This window comes from Oncorhynchus tshawytscha, linkage group LG18 (assembly GCF_018296145.1).
Source record: "Oncorhynchus tshawytscha isolate Ot180627B linkage group LG18, Otsh_v2.0, whole genome shotgun sequence".
Lineage (NCBI taxonomy): Eukaryota > Metazoa > Chordata > Actinopteri > Salmoniformes > Salmonidae > Oncorhynchus > Oncorhynchus tshawytscha.
Window position 1 is genome coordinate 43407098 of NC_056446.1, and position 15279 is coordinate 43422376.

A 15279-nucleotide genomic window follows, 5' to 3' on the forward strand; every position below is an offset into this window, starting at 1 on the left:
GGGCCCAAGTGTTGAGGATCAGCGAAGAGGAGGTGTTGTTTCCTACTTTCACCATCTGGGGGCGGCCATCAGGAAGTCCAGGACCCAGTTGCACAGGGCGGGGTTCATACCCAAGGCCTCGAGCTTAATGATGAGCTTGGAGGGCACTATGGTGTTGAATGCTGAGCTGTTGTCAATGAACATTATTCTTACATAGGTATTCCTCTTGTCCAGATGGGATAGGGCAGTGTGCAGTGTGAAGGCTGTGGATCTATTGGGGCGGTATGCAAATTGAAATGGGTCTAGGGTGTCAGGTAAGGTGGAGGTGAGTGTTATGGGAAAATTGTCATTTAATTCAGTTATCTTTGGGTCCAGGAACAATGGTGGCCATCTTGAAGCATGTGGGGACAGCAGACTGGGATAGGGAGAGATTGAATATGTCCGTGAACACACCAGCCAGATCGAGGGAAAGGTGAACGGAGCAAAGCACAGAGAGATCCTTGATGAAAACCTGCTCCAAAGCTCTCAGGACCTCAGACTGGGGTGAAGGTTCACCTTCCAACAGAACAATGACCCTAAACACACAGGCAAGACAACACAGGAGTGGCTGCGGAACGAGTCTCTGAATGTCTTTGAGTGGCCCAGCCAGAGGCTGGACTGAAACCTGATCGAACATCTCTGGAGAGACATGAAAATAGCTGTGCAGCAACACTCCCCATCCAACCTGACAGAGCTTGAGAGGATCTGCAGAGAAGAATGGGAGAAACTCCCCAAATACAGGTGTGCCAAGCTTGTAGCATCACACCCAAGAAGACTCGAGGCTGTTTTCGCTGCCAAAGGTGCTTCAACAAAGTACTGAGTAAAGTGTCTGAATACTTACAGTACTAGTCACCTACTCATTTAAGACTGTGCAAAGCTGTCATCAAGGCAAAGGGTGGCTACTTTCAAGAATCTCAAATATAAAATATTGTTTTGATTTGTTTAACACTTTTTTGGTTACTACATGATTCCATATGTGTTATTTCATAGTTTTGATGTCTTCACTATTATTCTACAATGTAGAAAATAGTAAAAATATTATGGGGTATTGTGATGTCATTATGGGGTATTGTGATGTCATGGGGTATTGTGATGTCATTATAGGGTATTGTGCGTAGATTGATGAGAGAGGGCTAAAAACAATTTAATCAATTTCAGAATAAGGCTGTAACCTAAAAAAATGTGGAAAAAGTCAAGGGGTCTGAATAACAGTGGAAACAGCACCTTAAACCCCATTTACACAGAGACAAAACCCCTTATTTGATACATTTTGTCACATTCTTTCTTGTAACGGTGTGTGAAAGTGGTAGTGGGTCAAATACATGGTATATAATTTGACACATTTTGACCCAGCTCGAGACCATGTGTCCCAATATCAAACTGTGGTGAATGGAGGTGTTTTTCCCCCACGGTAAATTCATTAACACGTCTATTGTTTAACACATCCCTAACTTGAAACAGTCCCTGTTTGAATAAATTCGGGGTCATACAGAAAATTGCTTCTTTTTTTCCCTCCAAGATAAAATCCTGTGTATTCTGTTTGAAAAGAGTAGAAAGTGTTACAAACAGGTAGAAGCAGACAGACAGGTTAGCAATCCAGAGGGCAGACAGATCTCAGAGTTCCATCTGAGCCTCAGGGATGCTCTCTCAATAGGGGGAGGGAAGGAGGAAGGGAGCGAGCGAGGGAGGGAGAATAAAGTGATCTCATAGTCATATGGTTGTTCTCCTTCTATCATCCCTCTTCTACCTCTCTCCTCCTCCTTTCTCGGCCTCCCTCCTCTCCATTTCTCGCATTTACTCTCTTCTCCCAGATCTTCGTCCCTCTGCTGTGGACAGCTAGGTGAGAGGGTGAGGGTTCAGAGTTGAGAGTTCAGGGGTCCTGTGAATGGTGAACAGAGTCTCCTGGGGTTGCACTCGACGCCAGAACCTCACCTTCAGCTGCTTTCTAGGTGAGGAGAGAGAGGTAGAGACAGAAAGCAAGAGAGAGAGGTAGAGAGAGAGAGAGAGAGATGTATTAAGAGACAGAGAGCAAGAGAGAGGTAGAGAGAGACAGAGTGCAAGAAAGGTAGAGAGAGAGGTAGAGAGAGAGAGAGAGAGAGAGAGAGAGATGTATTAAGAGACAGAAAGCAAGAGAGAGGTAGAGAGAGAGAGAGGAGGAGCAGAAGGAGAGAGAGATATGAGTATAGAGCTATCAGAGGTTGTCTTGACCAATATTGACCAAGTCAAACCACTTCTTACACTAGAACTCTTGAACTAACATTTGGTGGGTAGGGGTGTACGTCTAGGAACTAGGTAGATGTTCTGGGTGGTGACTAAAGATCTTTGACTGTTTCTCTAATCCCTATGGGCCCTGGTGTGTGTGGGGGTTTACTTCTTGGCCAGTTCTTTGGAGATCTGTTCCAGTGTGCGTCCCTGAGTCTCTGGGATGAAGAGGATGACGAAGACCAGCAGGATGAAGCTTATGGTGGCGTACAGGAACATCACGTTGGGAACACCAATCCTCTCTGCAGGGGGACCATAATAAATGTTAAACACCACATCTACTCAGCAGGGGGACCATAATAAATGTCACACCTATACAGTGCCTTGACTTTCTCTACATGTTATTAGGTTACAGCCTTATTGTAAAATGGATTCCATTGTTTTTTCCTCCTCATCATGGGGTATTGTGATGTCATTATGGCGTATTGTTCGTAGATTGATGAGGGAAATTTTTTAATTCATCAATTATAGAATAAGGCTGTAAAACGTAACAAAATGTGTAAAAAGTCAAGGGGTCTGAATACTTTCCGAAAGCACTGTATACTATTATATCCTACGTATTCTAGAGATATACTATATATACTATGCACATACTGTCATAATGTGTATTCATCCCATCACATATATAGATACTGTATATATACTCTGGACTCCGACATTGCTCATCCTAATATTTATATATTTCTTAATTACGTTATTTTACTTTTAGATTTGTGTGTATTGTGGTGAATTGTTAGATACAACTACACTGTTGGAGCTGAGAACATAATCATTTAGCTAAACCCGCAATAACATCTGCTAAATATGTGTGTGTGAACGGTAAGATTTGATTTGAGGATCAACAGACTGATCAACTCTATGCGAAGGAGATGTGTCGCGCTGCTTGAGGTAAATGGTGGTCACACCACATACTGACTGCTTTTCTGATCCACACTCCTACCTTAAAAAAAAAAAAGGGTATCTGTGACCAACAGACACATATATTTATTCTAAGTCAGGTGAAATCCGTAGATTAGGGCCTAATGAATTTATTTAAATTGACAAGATTTCCTCATATGAACTGTTATTTCATTTTTTCAGTATAAGTGTCAGCGTAATAGTCAGGGTTGGGGTCAATTCAATAATATAAAAAACTATCTCTATTCATCGACTTATCAATAAAACTCAACAAAAGATGATTAAAATAATTTCCTTGAATTTCAAAATGACCCCAAGCCTGATATTAGTCTGAAACAGTGCTGTCCAACCCTCTTCCTGGAGATCTACTGTCCTGTAGGTTATCAGTCCAACCCTCTTCCTGGAGATCTACTGTCCTGTAGGTTTTCAGTCCAACCCTCTTCCTGGAGATCTACTGTCCTGTAGGTTATCAGTCGAACCCTAATTTAACACACCTGATTCTACTAGCTGCTCAACAAGACCATAACTAGCTGAATCAGATATGCTATTTTAGGATTGGACTGAAAACCCACTGGACAGTAGATCTCCAGGCAGAGGGTTGGGCTACCCTGGTCTAGAAAAACCAGAGTGAAGACTCTAGCTGACTGCCGCTCTGCCTAGTTGGTTTGATTAACCTGCTGAACTGGTCTAGTTAGACATGACAAGATGAAAACTAGGCCCCGGTTCAAAATACCATCCGATATAGAGCCCTGGGAGGCAGCCCTAGTGTGTAATATCAATGGGAGGCAGCCCTAATGTGTAATATTAATGGGAGGCAGCCCTAGTGTGTAATATTAATGGGAGGCAGCCCTAGTGTGTAATAATATGGGAGGCAGCCCTAGTGTGTAATATTAATGGGAGGCAGCCCTAGTGTGTAATATATCAATGGGAGGCAGCCCTAGTGTGTAATATCAATGGGAGGCAGCCCTAGTGTGTAATATCAATGGGAGGCAGCCCTAGTGTGTAATATCAATGGGAGGCAGCCCTAGTGTGTAATATCAATGGGAGGCAGCCCTAGTGTGTAATATCAATGGGAGGCAGCCCTAGTGTGTAATATCAATGGGAGGCAGCCCTAGTGTGTAATATCAATGGGAGGCAGCCCTAGTGTGTAATATACTGTATTTATTTATACATATATACACACAATACCGTTCAAAAGTTTGGGGTCACTTAGAGAAATGTCCCTGTTTTTGAAAGAAAAGCACATTTCTTGTCCATTAAAATAACATCAAATTGATCAGAAATACAGTGTAGACATTGTTAATGTTGTAAATGACTATTGTAGCTGGAAACGGCTGATTTTTAATGGAATATCTACATAGATGTACAGAGGCCCATTATCAGCAACCATCACTCCTGTGTTCCAATGGCACGTTGTGTTAGCTAATCCAAGTTTATCATTTTAAAAGGATAATTGATCATTAGAAAACCATTTTGCAATTATGTTAGCACAGCTGAAAACTGTTGTTCTGATTAAAGCAGCAATAAAACTGGCCTTTAGACTAGTTGAGTATCTGGAGCATCAGCATTTGTGGGTCTGATTACAGGCTCAAAATGGCCAGAAACAAATAACTTTCTTCTGAAACTCGTCAGTCTATTCTTGTACAACGCTGTGTACTACTCCCTTCACAGAACAGCACAAACTGGCACTAACCAGAATAGAAAGAGGAGTGTGAGGCCCCAGTGCACAACTGAGCAAGAGGACAAGTGCATTAGAGTGTCTAGTTTGAGAAACAGACGCCTCACATGTCCACAACTGACAGCTTCATTAAATAGTACCCACAAAACACCAGTCTCAACGTCAACAGTGAAGAGGCGACTCTGGGATGCTGGCCTTCTAGGCAGAGTTCCTCTGTCCAGTCTCAACGTCAACAGTGAAGAGGCGACTCCGGGATGCTGGCCTTCTAGGCAGAGTTCCTCTGTCCAGTCTCAACGTCAACAGTGAAGAGGCGACTCCGGGATGCTGGCCTTCTAGGCAGAGTTCCTCTGTCCAGTCTCAACGTCAACAGTGAAGAGGTGACTCTGGGATGCTGGCCTTCTAGGCAGAGTTCCTCTGTCCAGTCTCAACGTCAACAGTGAAGAGGTGACTCCGGGATGCTGGCCTTCTAGGCAGAGTTCCTCTGTCCAGTCTCAACGTCAACAGTGAAGAGGTGACTCTGGGATGCTGGCCTTCTAGGCAGAGTTCCTCTGTCCAGTCTCAACGTCAACAGTGAAGAGGTGACTCTGGGATGCTGGCCTTCTAGGCAGAGTTCCTCTGTCCAGTCTCAACGTCAACAGTGAAGAGGTGACTCTGTGATGCTGGTCTTCTAGGCAGAGTTCCTCTGTCCAGTCTCAACGTCAACAGTGAAGAGGCGACTCTGGGATGCTGGCCTCCTAGGCAGAGTTCCTCTGTCCAGTCTCAACGTCAACAGTGAAGAGGTGACTCTGGGATGCTGGCCTTCTAGGCAGAGTTCCTCTGTCCAGGCTCAACGTCAACAGTGAAGAGGAGACTCTGGGATGCTGGCCTTCTAGGCAGAGTTCCTCTGTCCAGTCTCAACGTCAACAGTGAAGAGGCGACTCTGGGATGCTGGTATTCTAGGCAGAGTTCCTCTGTCCAGTCTCAACGTCAACAGTGAAGAGGAGACCCCGGGATGCTGGCCTTCTAGGCAGAGTTCCTCTGTCCAGTCTCAACGTCAACAGTGAAGAGGAGACCCCGGGATGCTGGCCTTCTAGGCAGAGTTCCTCTGTCCAGTCTCAATGTCAACAGTGAAGAGGCGACTCTGGGATGCTGGCCTTCTAGGCAGAGTTCCTCTGTCCAGTCTCAACGTCAACAGTGAAGAGGAGACTCTGGGATGCTGGCCTTCTAGGCAGAGTTCCTCTGTCCAGTCTCAACGTCAACAGTGAAGAGGAGACTCTGGGATGCTGGCCTTCTAGGCAGAGTTCCTCTGTCCAGTCTCAACGTCAACAGTGAAGAGGAGACTCTGGGATGCTGGCCTTCTAGGCAGAGTTCCTCTGTCCAGTCTCAACGTCAACAGTGAAGAGGAGACTCTGGGATGCTGGCCTTCTAGGCAGAGTTCCTCTGTCCAGTCTCAACGTCAACAGTGAAGAGGTGACTCTGGGATGCTGACCTTCTAGGCAGAGTTCCTCTGTCCAGTCTCAACGTCAACAGTGAAGAGGAGACTCTGGGATGCTGACCTTCTAGGCAGAGTTCCTCTGTCCAGTCTCAACGTCAACAGTGAAGAGGAGACTCTGGGATGCTGGCCTTCTAGGCAGAGTTCCTCTGTCCAGTCTCAACGTCAACAGTGAAGAGGTGACTCTATGATGCTGGTCTTCTAGGCAGAGTTCCTCTGTCCAGTCTCAACGTCAACAGTGAAGAGGCGACTCTGGGATGCTGGCCTTCTAGGCAGAGTTCCTCTGTCCAGTCTCAACGTCAACAGTGAAGAGGTGACTCTGTGATGCTGGTCTTCTAGGCAGAGTTCCTCTGTCCAGTCTCAACGTCAACAGTGAAGAGGCGACTCTGGGATGCTGGCCTCTAGGCAGAGTTCCTCTGTCCAGTCTCAACGTCAACAGTGAAGAGGTGACTCTGGGATGCTGGCCTTCTAGGCAGAGTTCCTCTGTCCAGTCTCAACGTCAACAGTGAAGAGGAGACTCTGGGATGCTGGCCTTCTAGGCAGAGTTCCTCTGTCCAGTCTCAACGTCAACAGTGAAGAGGAGACTCTGGGATGCTGGCCTTCTAGGCAGAGTTCCTCTGTCCAGTCTCAACGTCAACAGTGAAGAGGTGACTCTGGGATGCTGGCCTTCTAGGCAGAGTTCCTCTGTCCAGTCTCAACGTCAACAGTGAAGAGGTGACTCTGTGATGCTGGTCTTCTAGGCAGAGTTCCTCTGTCCAGTCTCAACGTCAACAGTGAAGAGGCGACTCTGGGATGCTGGCCTCCTAGGCAGAGTTCCTCTGTCCAGTCTCAACGTCAACAGTGAAGAGGTGACTCTGGGATGCTGGCCTTCTAGGCAGAGTTCCTCTGTCCAGTCTCAACGTCAACAGTGAAGAGGAGACTCTGGGATGCTGGCCTTCTAGGCAGAGTTCCTCTGTCCAGTCTCAACGTCAACAGTGAAGAGGTGACTCTGGGATGCTGGCCTTCTAGGCAGAGTTCCTCTGTCCAGTCTCAACGTCAACAGTGAAGAGGTGACTCTGGGATGCTGGCCTTCTAGGCAGAGTTCCTCTGTCCAGTCTCAACGTCAACAGTGAAGAGGTGACTCTGGGATGCTGGCCTTCTAGGCAGAGTTCCTCTGTCCAGTCTCAACGTCAACAGTGAAGAGGTGACTCTGTGATGCTGGTCTTCTAGGCAGAGTTCCTCTGTCCAGTCTCAACGTCAACAGTGAAGAGGAGACTCTGTTGGAACACTTTGTTCACATGTTTAAATCAAGTAGCCTACCTTATTTCTCCCACTGTTGGAGCAGCATGCTGGCCTACCTTATTTCTCCCACTGTTGGAGCAGCATGCTGGCCTACCTTATTTCTCCCACTGTTGGAGCAGCATGCTGGCCTACCTTATTTCTCCCACTGTTGGAGCAGCATGCTGGCCTACCTTATTTCTCCCACTGTTGGAGCAGCATGCTGGCCTACCTTATTTCTCCCACTGTTGGAGCAGCATGCTGGCCTACCTTATTTCTCCCACTGTTGGAGCAGCATGCTGGCCTACCTTATTTCTCCCACTGTTGGAGCAGCATGCTGGCCTACCTTATTTCTCCCACTGTTGGAGCAGCATGCTGGCCTACCTTAAACGAGTTGCTAATTCCTTGTTATAAATTGTGTTTTACGCTTATTTCCCATTTTATAAAACACAGACTAGACAACTACAAGGCTGCTTGGCGGTACGTGATATGAACTAGAATCAACATTCATTGATTGAATCCCGTTTTAGGAGTGTCCACTCGTTAACCTTATCGTTATGAAGCTTTGAGTATTTAGAAAGACGGCGAATTACTCAGTGATTGGACCACACCTCAGCTGTACTGTACCTCAGCTGTACTGCACCTCAGCTGTACTGTACCTCAGCTGTACTGCACCTCAGCTGTACTGTACCTCAGCTGTACTGTACCTCAGCTGTACTGTACCTCAGCTGTACTGTACCTCATCTGTACTGTACCTCAGCTGTACTGCACCTCAGCTGTACTGTACCTCAGCTGTACTGTACCTCAGCTGTACTGTACCTCAGCTGTACTGTACCTCAGCTGTACTGCACCTCAGCTGTACTGTACCTCAGCTGTACTGTACCTCAGCTGTACTGTACCTCAGCTGTACCTCAGCTGTACTGTACCTCAGCTGTACTGTACCTCAGCTGTACTGCACCTCAGCTGTACTGCACCTCAGCTGTACTGTACCTCAGCTGTACTGTACCTCAGCTGTACTGTACCTCAGCTGTACTGTACCTCAGCTGTACTGTACCTCAGCTGTACTGCACCTCAGCTGTACTGTACCTCAGCTGTACTGTACCTCAGCTGTACCTCAGCTGTACCTCAGCTGTACTGTACCTCAGCTGTACCTCAGCTGTACTGTACCTCAGCTGTACTGTACCTCAGCTGTACTGTACCTCAGCTGTACCTCAGCTGTACTGTACCTCAGCTGTACTGCACCTCAGCTGTACTGTACCTCAGCTGTACCTCAGCTGTACTGTACCTCAGCTGTACTGTACCTCAGCTGTACCTCAGCTGTACCTCAGCTGTACTGTACCTCAGCTGTACTGCACCTCAGCTGTACTGTACCTCAGCTGTACTGTACCTCAGCTGTACTCAGCTGTACCTCAGCTGTACTGTACCTCAGCTGTACTGTACCTCAGCTGTACCTCAGCTGTACCTCAGCTGTACTGTACCTCAGCTGTACTGTACCTCAGCTGTACTGCTGTACCTCAGCTGTACTGTGCCTGAGCTGTACTGCACCTCAGCTGTACTGTACCTCAGCTGTACTGTACCTCAGCTGTACTCAGCTGTATCTCAGCTGTACTGTACCTCAGCTGTACTGCACCTCAGCTGTACTGTACCTCAGCTGTACTGCACCTCAGCTGTACTGTACCTCAGCTGTACCTCAGCTGTACTGTACCTCAGCTGTACCTCATCTGTACTGTACCTCAGCTGTACTGCACCTCAGCTGTACTGCACCTCAGCTGTACTGTACCTCAGCTGTACTGTACCTCAGCTGTACTGTACCTCAGCTGTACTGCACCTCAGCTGTACTGTACCTCAGCTGTACTGCACCTCAGCTGTACTGTACTGTACCTCAGCTGTACTGTACCTCAGCTGTACTGCACCTCAGCTGTACTGTACCTCAGCTGTACTGTACCTCAGCTGTACTGCACCTCAGCTGTACTGCACCTCAGCTGTACTGTACCTCAGCTGTACTGTACCTCAGCTGTACTGCACCTCAGCTGTACTGTACCTCAGCTGTACCTCAGCTGTACTGTACCTCAGCTGTACTGCACCTCAGCTGTACTGTACCTCAGCTGTACCTCAGCTGTACTGTACCTCAGCTGTACCTCAGCTGTACCTCAGCTGTACTGTACCTCAGCTGTACCTCAGCTGTACTGTACCTCAGCTGTACTGTACCTCAGCTGTACTGTACCTCAGCTGTACCTCAGCTGTACTGTACCTCAGCTGTACTGCACCTCAGCTGTACTGTACCTCAGCTGTACTGTACCTCAGCTGTACTGTACCTCAGCTGTACCTCAGCTGTACCTCAGCTGTACTGTACCTCAGCTGTACTGCACCTCAGCTGTACTGTACCTCAGCTGTACTGTACCTCAGCTGTACTGTACCTCAGCTGTACTGCACCTCAGCTGTACTGTACCTCAGCTGTACTGTACCTCAGCTGTACTGTACCTCAGCTGTACTGTACCTCAGCTGTACTGTACCTCAGCTGTACTGCTGTACCTGTGGCAGCTGTACCTCAGCTGTACCTCAGCTGTACCTCAGCTGTACCTCAGCTGTACCTCAGCTGTTACTGTACCTCAGCTGTACCTGCTGTACCTCAGCTGTACTGTACCTCAGCTGTACCTCAGCTGTACTGTACCTGTACCTCAGCTGTACCCCTCAGCTGTACCTCAGCTGTACTGTACCTCAGCTGTACTGTACCTCAGCTGTACTGTACCTCAGCTGTACCTCAGCTGTACTGTACCTCAGCTGTACTGTACCTGTGGCAGAGAGGAAGGTCATGGACATGAGGAGGTTGGTGGCCCAGTTGACAGCCGACACGACAGACACACTTTACCTCTGACCCCTGTAGGGAAGATCTCACTCAGCACCACATACACCACTGGAACACACACACACACACACACACACACACACACACACACACACACACACACACACACACACACACACACACACACACACACACACACACACACACACACACACACAGGGAGCACAGCAAGTACAAAACACACGACGCACACATACACACAGCACACACACACACACACACACACACACACACACACACACACACACACACACACACACACACACACACACACACACAGAACAATGTATTAGAAACATCTCGAAGGGAATGTGACACATACAGTTATAACAGCAGGCTTTATAGCAGGCTCTACAGCAGACTCTACAGCAGGCTCTACAGCAGACTCTACAGCAGACTCTACAGCAGGCTCTACAGCAGGCTCTACAGCAGGCTCTACAGCAGGCTCTACAACAGGCTCTACAGCAGGCTCTACAACAGGCTCTACAGCAGGCTCTACAGCAGGCTCTACAGCAGGCCCTATAGCAGGCCCTACAGCAGGCTCTACAACAGGCTCTACAACAGGCCCTATAGCAGGCCCTATAGCAGGCCCTATAGCAGGACCTATAGCAGGCTCTACAACAGGCTCTACAACAGGCTCTACAACAGGCTCTACAACAGGCCCTATAGCAGGCCCTATAGCAGGCCCTACAGCAGGCCCTACAGCAGGCTCTACAGCAGGCCCTACAGCAGGCCCTACAGCAGGCCCTACAGCAGGCCCTACAGCAGGCCCTACAGCAGGCCCTATAGCAGGCCCTATAGCAGGCTCTACAACAGCTCAACATAAAGTTATAAAGGTGGAGCTAGTCTTTAGCCTCTCCCTCTCTCTCTCTCTCTCTCTCTCCCCCTCTCTCCCCTCTCTCTCTCTCTCTCTCTCTCTCCCCTCTCTCTCTCTCTCTCTCGCTCTCGTTCCTAGCCAAAACAGTCTGTATGATTGGTGTCATGTGAGATAAGAAGTCACTGGCAGAGACCCAACAGTGTTGTGTTGTGTTGTGTGTGTGTGTGTGTGTGTGTGTGTGTGTGTGTGTGTGTGTGTGTGTGTGTGTGTGTGTGTGTGTGTGTGTGTGTGTGTGTGTGTGTGTGTGTGCGTATGTGTGTGTGCGTTCTTACTTGGTCCGAGGCTGAAGGAGAAAGCAGCTACATATACCAGAAGGCTGACAAGTGAGATCCACTTCACGTGACCCTGACCCCTAACCCCTGACCCCATCCGAGCATCCTCTCTCTTAGTCCCCAGAGCCTCTGCAGAGTCACTGCCATTCCATTGGCTCTCACCAGGAGGGGGCGTGATTAATTTAAAAGAGCTATAGTCCAATCCGGAGGAAGGAGTGTTTAAGTCCTGCCCCTGGTAGGTGTGGTTCAGCCCCACAGGGCTCTGGCATAGGCTGGTGAGATGGGTATGGCTCTGCAAGGTCACCGCCCCTAGTGTCACCAGCGACATCCCCATGGCGACCGCACCGACACACAGGAAGCTCTTGGGCCCGACCCTGTCCACCAATAGGACGGCGGGTACCGTCCCCACCACTTTCACTACGCCGAAGCCCGTAGAGGCGAGGTTGGCGGCGGCGTCGCTATGGAAACCCACGCTGCGTAGTAGCGGCGAGGCGTACGAGAGGAGGTTTGGCTGACCCGTAGTCTGCTGCAGGAACACTAGAGCCACGCCCGTTAGCAATCGCCGGCGCAGGTTAGCCTTGTCGCTGAACAGCTCTCGGAAACCGTGCTCCGCTTCCTCCTTAAGCCCCGCCTGGATGCCCCGTAGCTCCTCCTCCACGGTCTCCCTGCTGGCCACGCCCCTCAGACGGACCAGCACCTCCTTGGCCCGCGCCGAGTCGCCCCTGGCAACGAGGAAGCGCGGACTGGGTGGGAGGAGGACGAGGGCAGCAGCCTGTAGAACGGCTGGCGGGAGGACAAGACCGAAGGTGTATCTCCACCCATTAGGCAGCGCAGAGAATGCGTAGCTACACCCGAAACCTAGCAATACCCCGACAACCACCATCAGCTCGTACAGTGTCACTAACAACCCACGGCGCTCCCGTGGCGCAATCTCAGCTATGTACATGCACGCCGCCGTACCCGACAACGCTGTCCCCATGCCAACCACGGCGCGGCCGAGCGACAGCGTGGTGAGCGAGGCCGGGAGCAGTAGTAGCAAGGTACCCCCAGCCACCAGGCCTCCGGACAGAAGCATGGACCAGCGGCGTCCGTAGCGGTCCAGGCCCCAGCCTCCAACAATGGAGATCACCAGACAGCCCAGCAGCAGAGACCCCACCAGGAGCTCCTGTTCCCGGCATGACAGAGAGAGGATACCCCTTAGCTGGAGCAGGACCCCGGAGGTCAGGCCTAATTCATAGCCCAACATCAAGCCACTGAGAGATGCAGCTATCGCTGCTAGGACTACCAGCCAGGTACAACCTGAAGGGAGGGAGGAGGGGAGAGAAGGGAGAAATTAAACAATGTTTCTTTAAAGAGCGAAGAACATGAAAAAAAAATCCTTCAGCGGTCACTATTATATGATGAAAACATCACAACATTCGTTTATATGGTTTATTTAGCCAGGAGAGTCCACTGAGACACGTAAACTCAGCAAAAAAATAAATGTCCCTTTTACAGGACCCTGTCTATCAAAGATCAGTCGTAGAAATCCAAATAACGTCACAGATCTTCGTTGTAAAGGGTTTAAACACAATTAATGAACATGCACCTGTGGAACGGCTTACAGACGGTAGGCAATTAAGGTCACAGTTATGAAAACTTAGGACACTAAAGAGGCCTTTCTACTGATTCGGAAAAACACCCAAATAAAGATGCCCAGGGTCTCTGCTCATCTGTGTGAACGTGCCTTAGGCATGCTGCAAGGAGGCATGAGGACTGCAGATGTGGCCAGGGAAATAAATTGCAATGTCTGTACTGTGAGACGCCCAAGACAGTACTACAGGGAGACAGGACGGACAGGTGATCGTCCTCGCTGTGGCAAACCACGTGAAACAACATCTGCACAGGATCGGTACATGCGAACATCACACCTGCAGGACAGGTACAGGATGGCAACATCAATTGCCCGAGTTACACCAGGAACACACAATCCCTCCATCAGTGCTCAGACTGTCTGCAATGGGCTGAGAAAGGCTGGACTGAGGACTTGTAGGCCTGTTGTAAGGCAGGTCGTCACCAGACATCACTGGCAACAACGTCGCCTATGGGCACAAACCCACCGTCGCTGAACCAGACAGGACTGGCAAAAAGTGCTCTTCACTGACGAGTCGCGGTTTTGTCTCACCAGGGGGGATGGTCGGATTCACGTTTATCGTCGAAGTAATGAGCGTTATACCGAGGCCTGTACTCTGGAGCGGGATCGATTTGGAGGTGGAGGGTCTGTCATGGTCTGGAGCCGTGTGTCACAGCATCATCGGACTGAGCTTGTTGTCATTGCAGGCAATCTCAACGCTGTGCGTTACAGGGAAGACATCCTCCTCCCTCATGTGGTACCCTTCCTGCAGGCTCATCCTGACATGACCCTCCAGCATGACAATGCCACCAGCCATACTGCTCTTTCTGTGTGTGATTTCCTGCAAGGCAGGAATGTCAGTGTTCTGCCATGGTCAGCGAAGAGCCCGGATCTCAATCCCATTGAGCACGTCTGGGACCTGTTGGATCGGAGGGTGAGGGCTAGGGCCATTCCCCCCAGAAATGTCCGGGAACTTGCAGGTGCCTTGGTGGAAGAGTGGGGTAACATCTCACAGCAAGAACTGGCAAATCTGGTGCAGTCCATGAGGAGGAGATGCACTGCAGTACTTAATGCAGCTGGTGGCCACACCAGATACTGACTGTTACTTTTGATTTTGACCCCCCCCTTTGTTCAGGGACACATTATTCCATTTATGTTAGTCACATGTCTGTGGAACTTGTTCAGTTTATGTCTCAGTTGTTGACTCTTGTTATGTTCATACAAATATTTACACATGTTAAGTTTTCTGAAAATAAAATGGAGTTGACAGTGAGGGGACGTTTCTTTTTTTTGCTGAGTTTATATGGTTAATTTAGCGAGGTGTCACGTACGTGTGGAGAGACGGACCAAGGCACAGCGGATGTTGAGTTCCACATAATTTCTTAATAAATTGAAAAACAATAAATCAATAAACTACCAATGAAACGTGACCACGTGGTGCACATGCACAAAACACAAAATAACATCCCACAAACACAGGTGGGAACAATAACTACTTAAATATGATCCCCAATTAGAGACAACGATTACCAGCTGCCTCTAATTGGGAATCATACAAATCACCAACATAGAAATAATAAACTAGAACCCCACATAGAAATAATAAACTAGAATACCCCCCAGTCACACCCTGACCTACCATAGAGAAACAAAGGCTCTCTATGGTCAGGGCGTGACACCAGGAAAGTCCACTGAGACATTTATATGGTTTATTTAACCAGGAGAGTCTGCTGAGACATTTATATTGTTTATTTATCCAGGAGAGTCTGCTGAGACAGGGTTTTTTAGACATTCATATGGATATGGATATATATTCATATGCATAGCTCAGGGCTACAACCGAGGACAGGTTTGAAACAACTGGGGGTCCCGAGAAGAGGTTTGACATGTCTGGGGGTCCTGAGGAGAGGTTTGACATGTCTGGTGTGACATGTCTGGGGGTCCTGAGGAGAGGTTTGACATGTCTGGATGTCCCCGAGAAGAGGTTTGACATGTCTGGAGGTCCTGAGGAGAGGTTTGACATGTCTGGGGGTCCTGGGGAGAGGTTTGACATGTCTGGGGGTCCCCGA

The 15279-nt window shown here is 48.9% G+C and overlaps 1 protein-coding gene across 1 annotated transcript in view; it reads right to left on the reverse strand.

Annotated features, from left to right (window-relative positions):
* Positions 1 to 1125: 1125 nt before the first annotated feature.
* slc2a12 (solute carrier family 2 member 12) overlaps positions 1126 to 15279 on the reverse strand; it is a 27528-nt gene continuing 13374 nt past the window's right edge. Inside the window, 5 exon segments of the mRNA XM_042301117.1 lie at positions 1126 to 1963; positions 2390 to 2522; positions 10376 to 10447; positions 10450 to 10497; positions 11599 to 12897. Coding sequence (XP_042157051.1) covers positions 1855 to 1963; positions 2390 to 2522; positions 10376 to 10447; positions 10450 to 10497; positions 11599 to 12897 — 1661 coding nt within the window. The 3' untranslated portion in view covers positions 1126 to 1854.